General features: G+C 41.2%; 1 protein-coding gene across 2 annotated transcripts in view; it reads right to left on the bottom strand.

Moving 5' to 3' along the window:
• Positions 1-7,481: 7,481 nt before the first annotated feature.
• The window catches only part of vcp (valosin containing protein), a 52,488-nt gene continuing 46,679 nt past the window's right edge, over positions 7,482-13,290 (bottom strand). For both annotated transcript variants that reach the window (XM_078550386.1, XM_078550395.1), the window contains exon 17: positions 7,482-8,019. In XM_078550386.1, the coding sequence (XP_078406512.1) occupies positions 7,914-8,019 (106 nt within the window). In that variant the 3' untranslated portion in view covers positions 7,482-7,913. The remainder of the gene's footprint in view (positions 8,020-13,290) is intronic.

Here is a 13,290-nt window from a genome sequence, read left to right as displayed (position 1 = left end):
GATCCAATTCAGATAGGTCTTCCAGAAATGGCTGCAGCAGGGTTGCCACCAGCTCTTCAGCGTTGAACAAACCCACAACTGCAACCATTAATTCCAATCTAAGAATGTGGGGACACTTCCTGGCCTGTGAATAAAAGACTATCTTAAAAGAATCTGATATGTTCGTTTTCAGCGCAATCATCACTCACTGTTCAGTTTAACTTATTGTAATTGGTGTGTGCTGTTTTAATTAGGTTGATTGTTTTATTTTTGAGAAATTTGAGCTCCAAACTGATTGAAACTATTCCTTGTGCTTGAGATCTGGAAACATACCACAAAATTTGGCAATTTGAGTCCATAACCTGTTACAGAGATCAATACTTCTAAGTTGCATGGAAGTAAGAAAGTGTGGATATTTATTTTTCTTGAAAAGCAAGTGTGAATGCTTCTGTGTCATTGCCTATGGTTTCACCATCTTTTCAAGATGTATTTTGTTTGATTAATAAAATGTCGGTCTGAATTAAATTGAAATTATTCAGGTTGATTAACCTCAAGTTGTGAAAACCCAATTTTGATTACAGCAACCTTATTTCCATCCTAATTCTTTTATTTGGAGAAAGCAGTTCTAGGTTTCAACTGCTTCAGCATTTGAATTAAACAATTGTTGTAGGCTTTAATCATATCATGGCTGAAATTAAGAATATTTGCAAAACCGTGGATCAGGTTGGACATGAGAGCTGGTGGGAGTCACAATTTGAGTGGAGCCCAACAGCTACAAATATAATGGACATGATGACACAGCCAGTTCTCATGCTGGTGTTGTTTCAATTAATTGTGTTCGTAACTTTAATATATTACAGATGGTGTGTTCAAAAACAAGGACTACAACTGGGCAATGCTGTTGAGTGGGCTAAAAGGACAGTACAACTGGTTACCCAGATAACTTCTGGTGGAAAAGACAGAGGAGAAGCAGGGAAGCGTGGGTTCACACCAGCCATGTACTTCAATGTCTCGGGCTATTTGTGGGATCAGCACACAGAGCTAAAACAGCTTTCAGCTTTGCTAAACTGGGATGCTTTATGACAGGATGAATCAATAACCTCATGGTAAAGGAGCCTCTAGATGACAGTGATCATAACATGATAAAATTTCATGTTCAGTTTGAAGGGGAGAAGTGTGGGTCTAAGACTAGTGTTTTAAACCTAAATAAAGGCAATTATAAAGGTATGAAGGCAGAACTAGCTAAAGTGAACTGGGGAACTAGGTTAAAAGGTCTGACAGTAGAAATGCAGTGGCATACTATTAGAGATTTTTAACAACTCTCAGCAAAGATTTATCCCAGTGAGAAAGAAAGACTATTTGAGAAGGATACATCATTCATGGCTATATAAGGAAGTTAAGGGTAGTATCAAATTGAAAGAAATACTGTACAAATCTGCAAAGATTAGTGGTAGGTCAGAAGATTCATCAGATTTTAAGGACCAATGAAGAATAACTAAAAGAAGAGACAGAATATGAGACAATACTAGCTAGGGATGTAAAAACAGATAGTAAGGAGTTTCTACGAGTATTCAAATAGGAAAAAAGTAACTAAAGCTAGTGTCGGTCCACTAGAGAGAGAGAGTCTGGAGAATTGGTAATGGAAACGAAGAAATGGCAGAGGTGTTGAACTAGTATTGCGTGTCTGTTTTCACTATGGCAGACTTAGAAAACTTCCTAGATACTTGAAAATCAGCTGAAAGGGAGAGATGAACCTAAAACAATCACCATCACCAAGGAAAAGGTACTGGGTAAACTATTAGGCCTAAAGGCTGCCGAGTCCCCAGGATCAGATGGCCTGCATCCTAGGGTCTTAGAAGAGTGCCTGCAGAGATAGTAGAGGCATTAGTTATAATCTTCCAAAATCTTTAAAATTCTGGATGGGTCCCACCGGATTGGAAAACAGCAAATTCAACAACTTTACACAAGGAGGGAGTCAGAAAGCTGGAAATTACAGGCCAGTTAGCCTAACATCTGTCATAGAGAAATTTCTAGAATCCATTATCAAGGAGGTTATAGCTGGATACCTAGAAAGTCATAATGGGATCAGTTGGAGTCAACATGATTTTGTGAAACAGAAATCATTTTAACTATTTTATTAAAGTTATTTAAGGAAGTAACAAGCACGGTGGATAAAGGCCCTGTAGATGTGGTGGGTTTGAATTTCCAAAAGGCATTTGAAAAGGTGCCACATCAAAGATTACTACACAAGATAAGAGTAATATTTTAGCATGGATAAAGGACTAACTAGCTAACAGGAAGCAGAGAGTAGGGATAAATGGATCTTGTCCCATTTGGCAAACAGCAACTGGTAGAGTGCCATGGGGATCAGTGCTGGGGCCTCAACTATTTACAATCTATATCATTTTTTAAAATCATTCATGCGATGTGGGTGTCGCTGGCTATGCCAGCATTTATTGACCATCCCTAACTGTCCTTGAGGTGGTGGTGAGCTGCTTTCTTGAACCACTGCAGTCCACGTGTAGGTACACCCACAGTGCTGTTAGGAAGGAAACATAGAAACTAGGAGGAGTAGGCCATTCGGCCCTTTGAGCCTGCTCCACCATTCATTATGATCATGGCTGATCATCCAACTCAATAGCCTGCTCCCGCTTTCTCCCCATACCCTTTGATCCCTTTGGCCCCAAGAGCTATATCTAACTCCTTCTTGAAAACATAAAATGCTTTGGCCTCAACGACTTTCTGTGGCAGTGAATTCCACAGACTCACCACTCTCTGGGTGAAGAAATTTCTCCTCATCTCAGTCCTAAATGGTCTACCCCGTATCCTCAGACTGTGACCCCTGGTTCTGGACTCCCCCAACATCGGGAACATCCTTCCTGCATCTACCCTGTCTAGCCCTGTTAGAATTTTATAGGTTTCTATGAGATTCCCCCCTCATTCTTCTAAACTCTAGCAAATATAATCCGAATCGACTCAATTTCTCCTCATATGTCAGTCCCGCCACCCCAGGAATCAGTCGGGTAAACTTTCGCTGCACTCCCTCTGTAGCAAGTACATCCTTCCTCAGATAAGGGGAACAAATCTGCACACAATATTCCAGGTGTGGTCTCACCAAGGCCCTGTACAATTGCAGCAAGACATCCCTGTACTTCTACTCGAATCCTCTGGCTATGAAGGCCAACATACCATTTGCCTTCTTTACCACCTGCTGCACCTGCATGCTTACCTTCAGCGACTGGTGTACAAGGACACCCAGGTCTTGTTGCACATTCCCCTCTCTCAATTTATAGCCAGATAATAATCTGCCTTCCTGTTTTTGCTACCAAAATGGATAACCTCACATTTATCCACATTATACTGCATCTGCCCACTCACTCAGCTTGTCCAAATCACACTGAAACATCTCTGCATCCTCCTCACAGCTCACCCTCCCACCCAGCTTTATGTCATCTGCAAATTTGGAGATATTACATTTAATTCCCTCATCTAAATCATTAATATATATTGTGAATAACTGGGGTCCCAGCACCGATCACTGCGGTACCCCACTCGTCACTACCTGCCATTCGGAAAAAGACCCGTTTATTCCTACTGTTTCCTGTCTGCCAGCCAGTTTTCTATCCATCTCAATACACTACCCCCAATCCCATGCGCTTTAATTTTACATGCCAATCTCTTGTGTGGGACTTTGTTGAAAGCCTTCTGAAAGTCCAAATAAACCACATCCACTGGCTCCCCCTCATCAACTCTACTAGTTACATCCTCAAAAAATTCCAGTAGATTTGTCAAGCATGATTTCCCTTTCATAAATCCGTGCTGACTCTGTCCGATTCTGCCAGTTTTCCACATGCTCAGCTATTAAATCTTTTATAATACTCTAGAATTTTCCCCACTACCGACGTCAGGCTGACTGGTCCATAATTCCGTTTTCACTCTGCCTCCCTTTTTAAATAGTGGGGTTACATTAGCTACCCTCCAATCTGTAGGCACTGTTCCAGAGTCTATAGAATCTTGGAAGATGACCGCCAATGCATCCACTATTTTCTAGGGCCTCTCCCTTAAGTACTCTGGGATGTAGATTATCAGGCCCCGGGGATTTATCGGCCTTCAATCCCATCAATTTCCCCAACACCATTTCTCTACTAATATTGATTTCTTTCAGTTCCTCCCTCTCACTAAACCCTGTGTTCCCCAACATTTCTGATATGTTATCAGTGTCCTCCTTTGTGAAGACAGGACCAAAGCATGTATTTAGTTGGTCAGCCATTTCTTTGTTCCCTGTTATAAATTCCCCTGTTTCTGACTGTAAGGGACCTACATTTGTCTTCACCAATCTTTTTCTCTTCACATACCTATATAAATTTTTACAGTCAGTTTTTATGTTCCATGCCAGCTTACTCTCGTACTCTATTTTCCCCTTCTTAATCAATCCCTTGGTCCTCCTTTGCTGAATTCTAAACTGCCCCCAATCCTCAGGTCTGTTGTTTTTTCTGGCCAATTTGTATGCCTCTTCCTTGTATCTAATACTATCTCTAATTTCCCTTGTAAGCCATGGTTTGGCCACCTTTCCAGGGAGGGAGTTTTAGCAAACAGAAATATCCTCATAACCTCACAACATACCTTAATTCAAAATAAGGGTCACCATTAAAATATCAATCTAAATCAAATACTCAACAAGCATAGAGTGATAGAGTTATACAGCACAGAAACAGGCCCTTCGACCCATCGTGTCCATGCCGGCCATCGAGCACCTATCTATTCTAATCCCATTTTCCAGCACTTGGCCCATAGCCCTGTATGCTATAGTGTTTCAAGTGCTCATCTAAAAAATTCTTCAATGTTGAGGGTTCCTGCCTCTGCCATCCCCTCAGGCAGTGTGTTCCAGGTTCCAACCATCCTCAAATCCCCTCTAAACCTCCTGCCCCTTACCTTAAATCTATGCCCCCTGGTTATTGACACCTCCGCTAAGGGAAAAAGTTTCTTCCTATCTACGCCCCTCATAATTTTGTATACCTCTATCAGGCCTCCCCACCGCCCCCCCCGCCTTCTCTGTTCTAAGGAAAACAACCCTAGCCTATCCAGCCTCTCTTCATAGCTTAAACACTACAGCTCAGGCAACATCCCGTTCAATCTCCTCTGCACCCTCTCCAGTGCAATCACACCCTTCCTATAGTGTGGTGACCAGAATTGCACACAGTACTCCAGATATGGCTTAACTAGCATTTTATACAGCTCCAACATAACCTCACTGCTTTTATGTTCTATGCCTTGGCTAATAAAGGCAAGTATCCCATATGTCTTCTTAACTACCTTATCTACCTGTGCTGCTGCCTTCAAGGATCTATGGACATGTACACCAAGGTTCCTCTGATCCTCTGTACTTCCTAGGGTCCTACCATACATTGTGTATTCACTTGCCGTGTTAGTCCTCCCAAAATGCATCAACTCATACTTCTCAGGATTAAATTCTATTTGCCACTGCTCTCACCATCTTGCCAGCTCCTCCTCACTATTTACGACACCACCAATTTTCATGTAATCTACAATCTTACTGACCATACCTCCTATATTCACGTCTAAATCATTAATGTACACTACAAACAGCAAGGATCCCAGCACCGATCCCTGCAGTACACCACTCGTCACAGGCTTCCAATCACAAAAACATTTCCTAGTTCTACCTATAAAAAGAGCAGTAAGTCTATTTGGCAACAGTACATTGCAGATGACCATGTTCACCTTTTAACTTCAGTTCCATTTTTAGTGATGTATTAGTGACATATTAGGATTAAAACTAGTTTTGCAAGCATTTAAAGCCTTACAAAAGCATGCAGTGGCTCAATTTTAAATAAATCTCATTTCTTACATCAAGCAGTACAACAATCTCAAACCATTTTGTCAGATGATAACCATTCCTATTTATTTTCCTCTTACAGGACTTAACAAAAGTTTAAATTCCAAGCACAACTAATTATTCCTGCTCAAGAACATAATTATCATGGCTAAACAAGATTTTTATCACAATTGGATATTTTGAAAACACTCAAATGTTCAGGTGGATGAAGAATGGCCATTTGGAGATGTTATGGCTGTCCATGACATTTTACTGCAGTACAATCTGCTGGCTTTAGAGCAGGAAAAATAATGAAGGAACTGATCCCATTTGGGGTATATGTATTCTCTTGATGCTATATATAATATATAATACTATAAAATCACTGGATTTCCCCAAAATGAAGCAGTGAAGACAAAAATCAAACTTTCGAAGTACTTGGATAATACTGAACTGTCAGAATTTTATTTATCATTTGTCACTACAGATACCCATTAATAGTTGCCCTCGAGAAGGTGGTGGCCACCTTCTTGAACTGCTGTAGTTCTTGTGGTACCACCGTTACGTCGGGACTATTGACCCAGTGACGGAAAGAACAGCTATGCATGTCTAAGTGGACACTGATGTGTGACTTGGTGGGGAACCTGGAAGTGACTGTGTTCCCATGCTCCTGGTACCCTTGTCCTTCTTGGTAATGGAGGTTGCAGTTTTGTGAGATGCTGCCAACGAAGCCATGACAATTGGCTGCCGTACACCCTGTAGCTAGTACACACAGTGGATGTGGAGTGGATGTTTAAACTTGGTACATGGGCTGCCAAGTGAATTATAGATACATTTCCTGAAAACACAGAAGACCAGGAATTTCCTTGTTTAAGGATATAGATCATCGAGGAATGCAAGCAAAGATAAGGATTTTGAATTTAGGTGTTGAGAGATAGCAAGCCATTGGAGGTCACCATGGATAGTGGTAATGGATGAGTGGAGCAGGATATGGATAGCAGAGTTTTGAACAAGTAGGAGTTGTGTAGGGAGGAACTCCAGAGGTTGATGGAGAGCATTCAGGAAGTTTCAAGGTTAATAAACCATCTAAAAGTCTCAACTCTGGTGCAGGCTAAACTATCCTCAGAGAAATTGAATCCAGGTTGAGATTTTTTGCTTACTTGTAATGAATCCATTGAACAGTTTTCAGGTTCTACTTATGTTTTAAAAAGGAAAAAAAATCTCAATTTAAGCTGTAGCAGTTGTTCCAATGGAGCTTACTAGACTACTGTATACCTGTTATCAAAAGTTGTTTTAGATGCCAGGTATAAAGAGATACTTATATAGCCAGAATTCATCCAGTTTAATGAAATATTGCTATGGTTTAAAAAATGATTTTGTTCACAAGCATTCAAATCAGTTCTGCTTAGAATGTTAAATATGCAATGAAGTATTAGAAGTATTTTTACCACTGCTTGAAATCACTATTTCTTTTTCAGTTTAAAAGCCATAGATGATTACTGCCCCTTCAGAGGTCAACAGTAAACATAATGCAACACATAGAAAATAATATTTTACCCTGCACCAGATAAGAAACTGTAAACAGACCATATAAAATGTTTTTCATGAATCATTTATATGGCTTAGCCTGAAATTGCAGCATAAAATTCAGGCGACACACAATTCATTATTGGAGGTGCAACAATTCAGATTTTATTATCAGTTCATATCAAGTTCCTTAACATTTCAAATCTCATCTCGTTCAAACGTATACATTTATCATGTCACCTACTGAAATAAAAAAAATGAAGTTCCATAAGCATTTTGTAATTTTTTTCAGGCTACAGTTATACTCACTGCAAAAGCTGCTGATTCTGCCTCGTCAATTAGAACAGAAGTTTCCCAGAAGGTAGTCATAGACTACTCTGCAGTGATTTAACAGTTATAACTTCACATCCAACATCAAGAATAGGTTCTTAGAAGAAACCCCTGTAACCAGGTTATTGAAAGCCGCACATGCTTCTCTGACTGGACTGAAGGGGAGGAAAAGAAAAGCAACAGTCCAAGAAATGGAAATTGTACAACTTGGCCTGGTCAAATTTGGTCCACAAATGTATGTTTAACCATACAGATCATCATCATTGTCTTCACTGAACATGTTTCCACCACTTCCTCCTCCAGTTCCTTGGCTTGGTCCTGCACCTGCTTGGCTACTAGATGGGAATCTGCAAGTAGTAGAGGCAATGTTAACCACAATGTTAAAATCTATTTTGCACATGTAATTGCTGAACAAACTGACTTTTTATTTGAGTATGAAGGCATTCAGAAATACTGAAAATTAAGCAACACATGGATTTTATTCGCATCTATCTGATAAAATTAGGAGGAAACATGGTTCTACTTTACCCAAAACAAACGTTTCTAAACCAAATCAAACTACATGTGGTTAGCACTATTTAGTATATTGATAAAGATAAATTGATTCAGGTTACGCTTGCTCAGGTTGATTTCTCTCACCCAACTTTCAGCTTTACCCATCTTCTGAAGGTAGTGACTCACGTAAATGGCACTTCCAGCCAAGTGTCCATTCTTCATTGGGGAACTTAGTAAATGTTCGTGTGCTAATCAACCAGTGGCAGTGCAGTTGATCTCAGTCATATTCATAGTCTCTCAATAGTGGTTAGATTTTTTGCTCCCTTGTTTGAAGATGATGCTAATACAAGTAATATGAACCACTAGAAACACTGATTCAACCGGAATTGCAGTAGTGTGCCCAATTCTGGGTACCACCCTTTAGGAAGGATGTGATGGCATTAGAGAGGAAGCAGAAAAGAGGGGTTTCAGTTACTTGGATAGATTGAAGAAGCTGGGCTGTCCTTAGAGAAGGGAAGGTTGAGAGGAAATTTGACGGAGGTGTTCAAAATCATGAGGGGTCTGAACAGAACAGATAGGGAGAAACTGATTGCACTGGGGGCCGGGTCAAGAACCAGAGGATACCGATTTAAAGTGAAAGACAAAAGAACCAAAGACAATATGTGAAAAAACTTTTTAATGCAGCAAACAATTAGGATCTGAAAACTGCCTGAGAATGTGGTGGAGGCAAATTCAATCCTGACCTTCAAAAGGGAATTGGATAATTATCTGAAGAGAAAAATTTGTGGTGCTACTGGGAAAGTGCGGGAAGAGAAAATTTGCAGGGCTATGAGGATAGGGAGAGAGAGCGGGGCTAGGTGAGCTGTTCTCACAAAGTCGGCATGGACTTGACAGGCTGAATATCCTCTGTCTGTGCTGTAACCATTCTATGATTCTAAGACGTTCCATGTTTCTTTGGCTCAACATGTGAGCAGTTACCCAGCATGTTTTGTTGATTTAGTAGATTTGTGATTTGACCCTTAGTTCTAGACTCTCCAGTCAGGGGAAACATCCTCTCAGGACCCACCAGTCAAGCCCCTATCCTGACACCATTATAATCCCTGGACATATCCCAGTGACAGAACAGACCCACCAGATGTGGTGACGCATACTTTCCTCCACTTATTGCATATGTGATTGTTCAGAATCATGTTGCTCTCCACAAACTCCCATATGCTGAGTAGTGGTACACTTCTTGCACTGTCATCCCAATCTAGCATTTGTTTATTTAATTAATTAAAGGTGATTTATTTAATTAACTGAGCTTAATTACTTGATCAAGTTTGTTATTGGTGAATTAAATTAAATACTTAACTGTAACATTCCCCTGCTGTGACATCATACATACAAATTAAGAGAAGTAGGGCATTTGGCCTTCAAGTCTGCTCTGCCATAAGATCATGGCTGATCTGATTGTGGCCTCAACCCTACTTTCCTCTCTATCCCCTATACCGCATGACTCCCTCGTCAATCAGAATCTGCAACTCAGCCTTAAAAATATTAAAATGATCCTGCCTCCACTGCTCCCTCGGGAATAAAATTCCATAGACTAATTACTTTCAGAGAAAAATTCTCTCATCTCCGACTCAAAAGGGGGACCCCTTATTTTTAAACTGTCCGCCCTAGTTCTAGTCTCTCTCTCTCTCTCTCTCTCAAGGGGAAACATCCACCCTGTCAAGTCCTCTCAAAATCTTATTTGTTTCAATAAGACCACCACTCAATCACCTAAACTCCAAACCACACAGGCCCAACGTGTCCAGCCTTCCCTCGCAAGATAACCCGTTCAATCCAGGAAATCAGTCGAGTGAACCTTCTCTGCACTGCTTCTAATGCAATTATATCCTTCCTTAAGGAGAGCAAAACTGTACACAGTACTTCAGATGTGTTCTCACCAATGCCTGTACAACTGTAGCAAAGCTTCCTTACTTTTATATTCCATGTCCCTTGCAATAAACAACATTTCATTTGCCTTACTAATCACTTGGTATACCTGCATACTAGCCTTTTGTGATTCATGACCAAGACACCCAGATCTCTCTGCACTGCAGAGTTCTGCAATCTCACTCCATTCAAATATACTGCTTTTCTATTCTTCCTGCCAAAGTGAACAAGTTGACATTTTCCCACATTTTACTCCATTAGCCAAATCTTTGCCCACTCACTTAACCTATTTATGTCCCTTTACAGGCTCCTTAGGTACTCCTCACAATTTACTCTCCTACCTATCTATGTGTCATCAGCTAATTTAGCAACCATACATTCAATGCCTTGATCTAAGTCATTTATATAGATTGTAAATAGTTGAGGCTGCAGCACTGATCCCTCTGGCACACCACTAGTTACAGTGTGCCAAGCTGAAAATGATTCATTAATCCTACTCTCTACTTCCTATTAGTTAACCAATCCTCTATCCATACTAATATGTTATCCATACACCACGAGATCTACTTTTGATGTGGCATCTTATCAAACTCCTTTTGAAATTTCAAGTCCACCAGATCTACAGGTTCCTCTTTCTCCACCTTGGTTGTTACATCCTCAAAGAACTCTAATAAATTAGTCAAACATGATCTCCCTTTCACAAAACCATGTTGACTCTGACCGTTTGCATTAAGATTTTCTAAGTGCCCTGCTATAACCTCCTTAATAATAGATTCTGCCAATTTCCCTATGACAGACGTCAGGCTAACTGGGCTATAGTTTCTTGCTTTGTCTCCCTCCTTTCTTTAATAGAGGAGTTACATTCGCTATTTTCTAATCTAATTGAACCGTTTCAGAATCTAGAGATTTTTGGAAAATTACAAACAATGCATCCACGATCTCTCAATGCGAGTTTCTCTCCCTGCTTTTGGCTTTGGCCTCGCCCCTCCCCTGCTACTGCTCTCGGCTTGAGCCTCGTCCCTCTACCCAGCTTCTGCCATCAACTTTAGCCTCGCCCCTTTCCCCTGCTTCTACCCTCGGCTTTAGCCTTGCCCCTCTCCCCTGCATCTGCCCTCGGCTCCAGCCTCGGCCCTCTTCCCGGCCTCTGCCATCAGCTTTAGCCTCAGCCCTCTCCCATCAGCTTTAGCCTCGCCCCTCTACTGTGCTTCCACCTTCGCCTTCAGCCTCACCCCTCTCCCTTGCTACCTCCCTCGGCTTCAACCTTGTGCCTCTTCCTTGTTTCTACTCTGAGCCTCACCTGCTCCAACCCCAGAGCTTCCAGGTCTCTGCCTCAGCTGTCACCCACGCACTAGCCACTTAAGCACTCAGCCTTACCCCTGGCATTGCATCCACCCTCGGCCTCACCTTTCCAACTGTTCTACCCCTGGATGGAGAGTTTTAGTTATGAGGAGAGATTGGATTGACTGGGATTATTTTCCCTGGAGCACAGGAGATTGAGGGGGGACATGATTGAAGTGTATAAAATTATGAGAGGCATAGATAGGGTAGACAGGAAGGAACTTTTCCCCTTGGTGGAGGGATCAATAACCAGGGGGCATAGATTTAAGGTAAATCTATGCGGTTTAGAAGGGATGTGTGGAAAAAATTTTTCACCCAGAGGGTGGTGGGAATCTGGAACTCTCTGCCTGAAATAGTGGTAGAGGCAGAAACCCTCATAACATTTAAGAAGTATTTGGATGTGCATTTGCGATGCCATGGCATACAAGGGCCTAGTGCTTGAAAATGGGATTAGAATAGTTAGGTAGTTGTTTGACCGGTGCAGACTCGATGGGCCGAAGGGCCTTTTTCTGTGCTGTAGACCTCTATGACTATGAAATAACTGCACATACTATACCAGATATCAAAAATCTTTAACAAGAGTTTTACATAAAATCTTGTTTTATAAATTTGTTTGAGATATGGACAACAATGTCTGCATTTATTGTTGGGACGTAGCAGCTCCGATTGCAAAAACGAGTCAGCCACAGAATGTGAGATTGAAGTCGCATGTAGGCCAGGCCATGTTGGCAGACGCCATCCCCTGGAGGAACCAGTGAGATCTGATGACAATCCAGCAACATATCATGGTTACTTTTCTTTCCTTGCCATGGTGGGGTTTGGACTCAGGAGCTCAATTACTATTGCACCAGAACTACTAGGAACATAGGATTTAGGAGCAGTAGGCCATTCAGCCCTTCGATCCTGTTCCATCATTGAATAAGATCATGGTTGAGCTGGTTGTGATCTCAGTTCCACTTTCCTGTCTGCTCCCCTGCACACCCCCCCCCACCCACCACCAAATAACTCCTGACTCCCAAGCCAATCAAAAATCTGTTTAACTCTGCCTTGAATAAATTCAATGATCCAGCCTTCACTGCTCTCTGGGGAAAAGAATTCCACATACTAACGACCTTCTGAGAGAAAGAAATTCTCACCTCCACCTTAAATGGGAGGCCTCTTATTCTTAGAATGTGTCCCCTGCTGCTAGTCTTCCTGGTGAGTGGAAAAATCCTCTCGGTTTTTAAAAATTTATTCGTTCATGGGAGGTGGGTGTCGCTGGCTAGGTCAGCATTTATTGCCCATCCCTAATTGCCCTTGTTCATAGGGAATTTAAAAGTTAACCACATTCACATGGAGGCCAGACCAGGTGAAGACGGCAGATTTCCTTCCCTAAAGGGCATTAGTGAACCAGATGGATTTTTACGACAATCGGCAATGGTTTCATGGTCATCATCAGACTTTTAATTCCAGTTTTTTTAATTGAATTCAAATTTCATCATCTGCCGTGGTGGGAGTCGAACCTGGGTCCTCAGAGCATTATCCTGGGTCTCTGGAATGCCAGTCCAGTGACAATACCACTGTGCCCTGTCAAGTTCCCTCAGGATCTTGTATATTTCAATAAGATCACCTCTCATTCTTCTAAACTCCAATAGGTATAGACCACTAGGTTACCATTAACTCTTTCTATAATATGCAAAAACAAACTGAATTAAAAGATGCATCATGTATAGTATTAAATCTAGCAAAAACAAAAATGAAACTGATTGAAAATTTGACCCTTGCCTACTGGAGCTAACAATAAAAAATTGTTCACTTTTGGTGCATTTCCATTTCAATTTTAGTACTTTGTGAAGTAGTTTCACACCAAATTAAACTTGCAAATT

Source organism: Cetorhinus maximus, chromosome 1, assembly GCF_964194155.1.
Source record: "Cetorhinus maximus chromosome 1, sCetMax3.hap1.1, whole genome shotgun sequence".
Taxonomy (NCBI): domain Eukaryota; kingdom Metazoa; phylum Chordata; class Chondrichthyes; order Lamniformes; family Cetorhinidae; genus Cetorhinus; species Cetorhinus maximus.
Note: the sequence above shows the minus strand (reverse complement) of the source record. Positions and strands in the feature narration are given on the sequence as shown.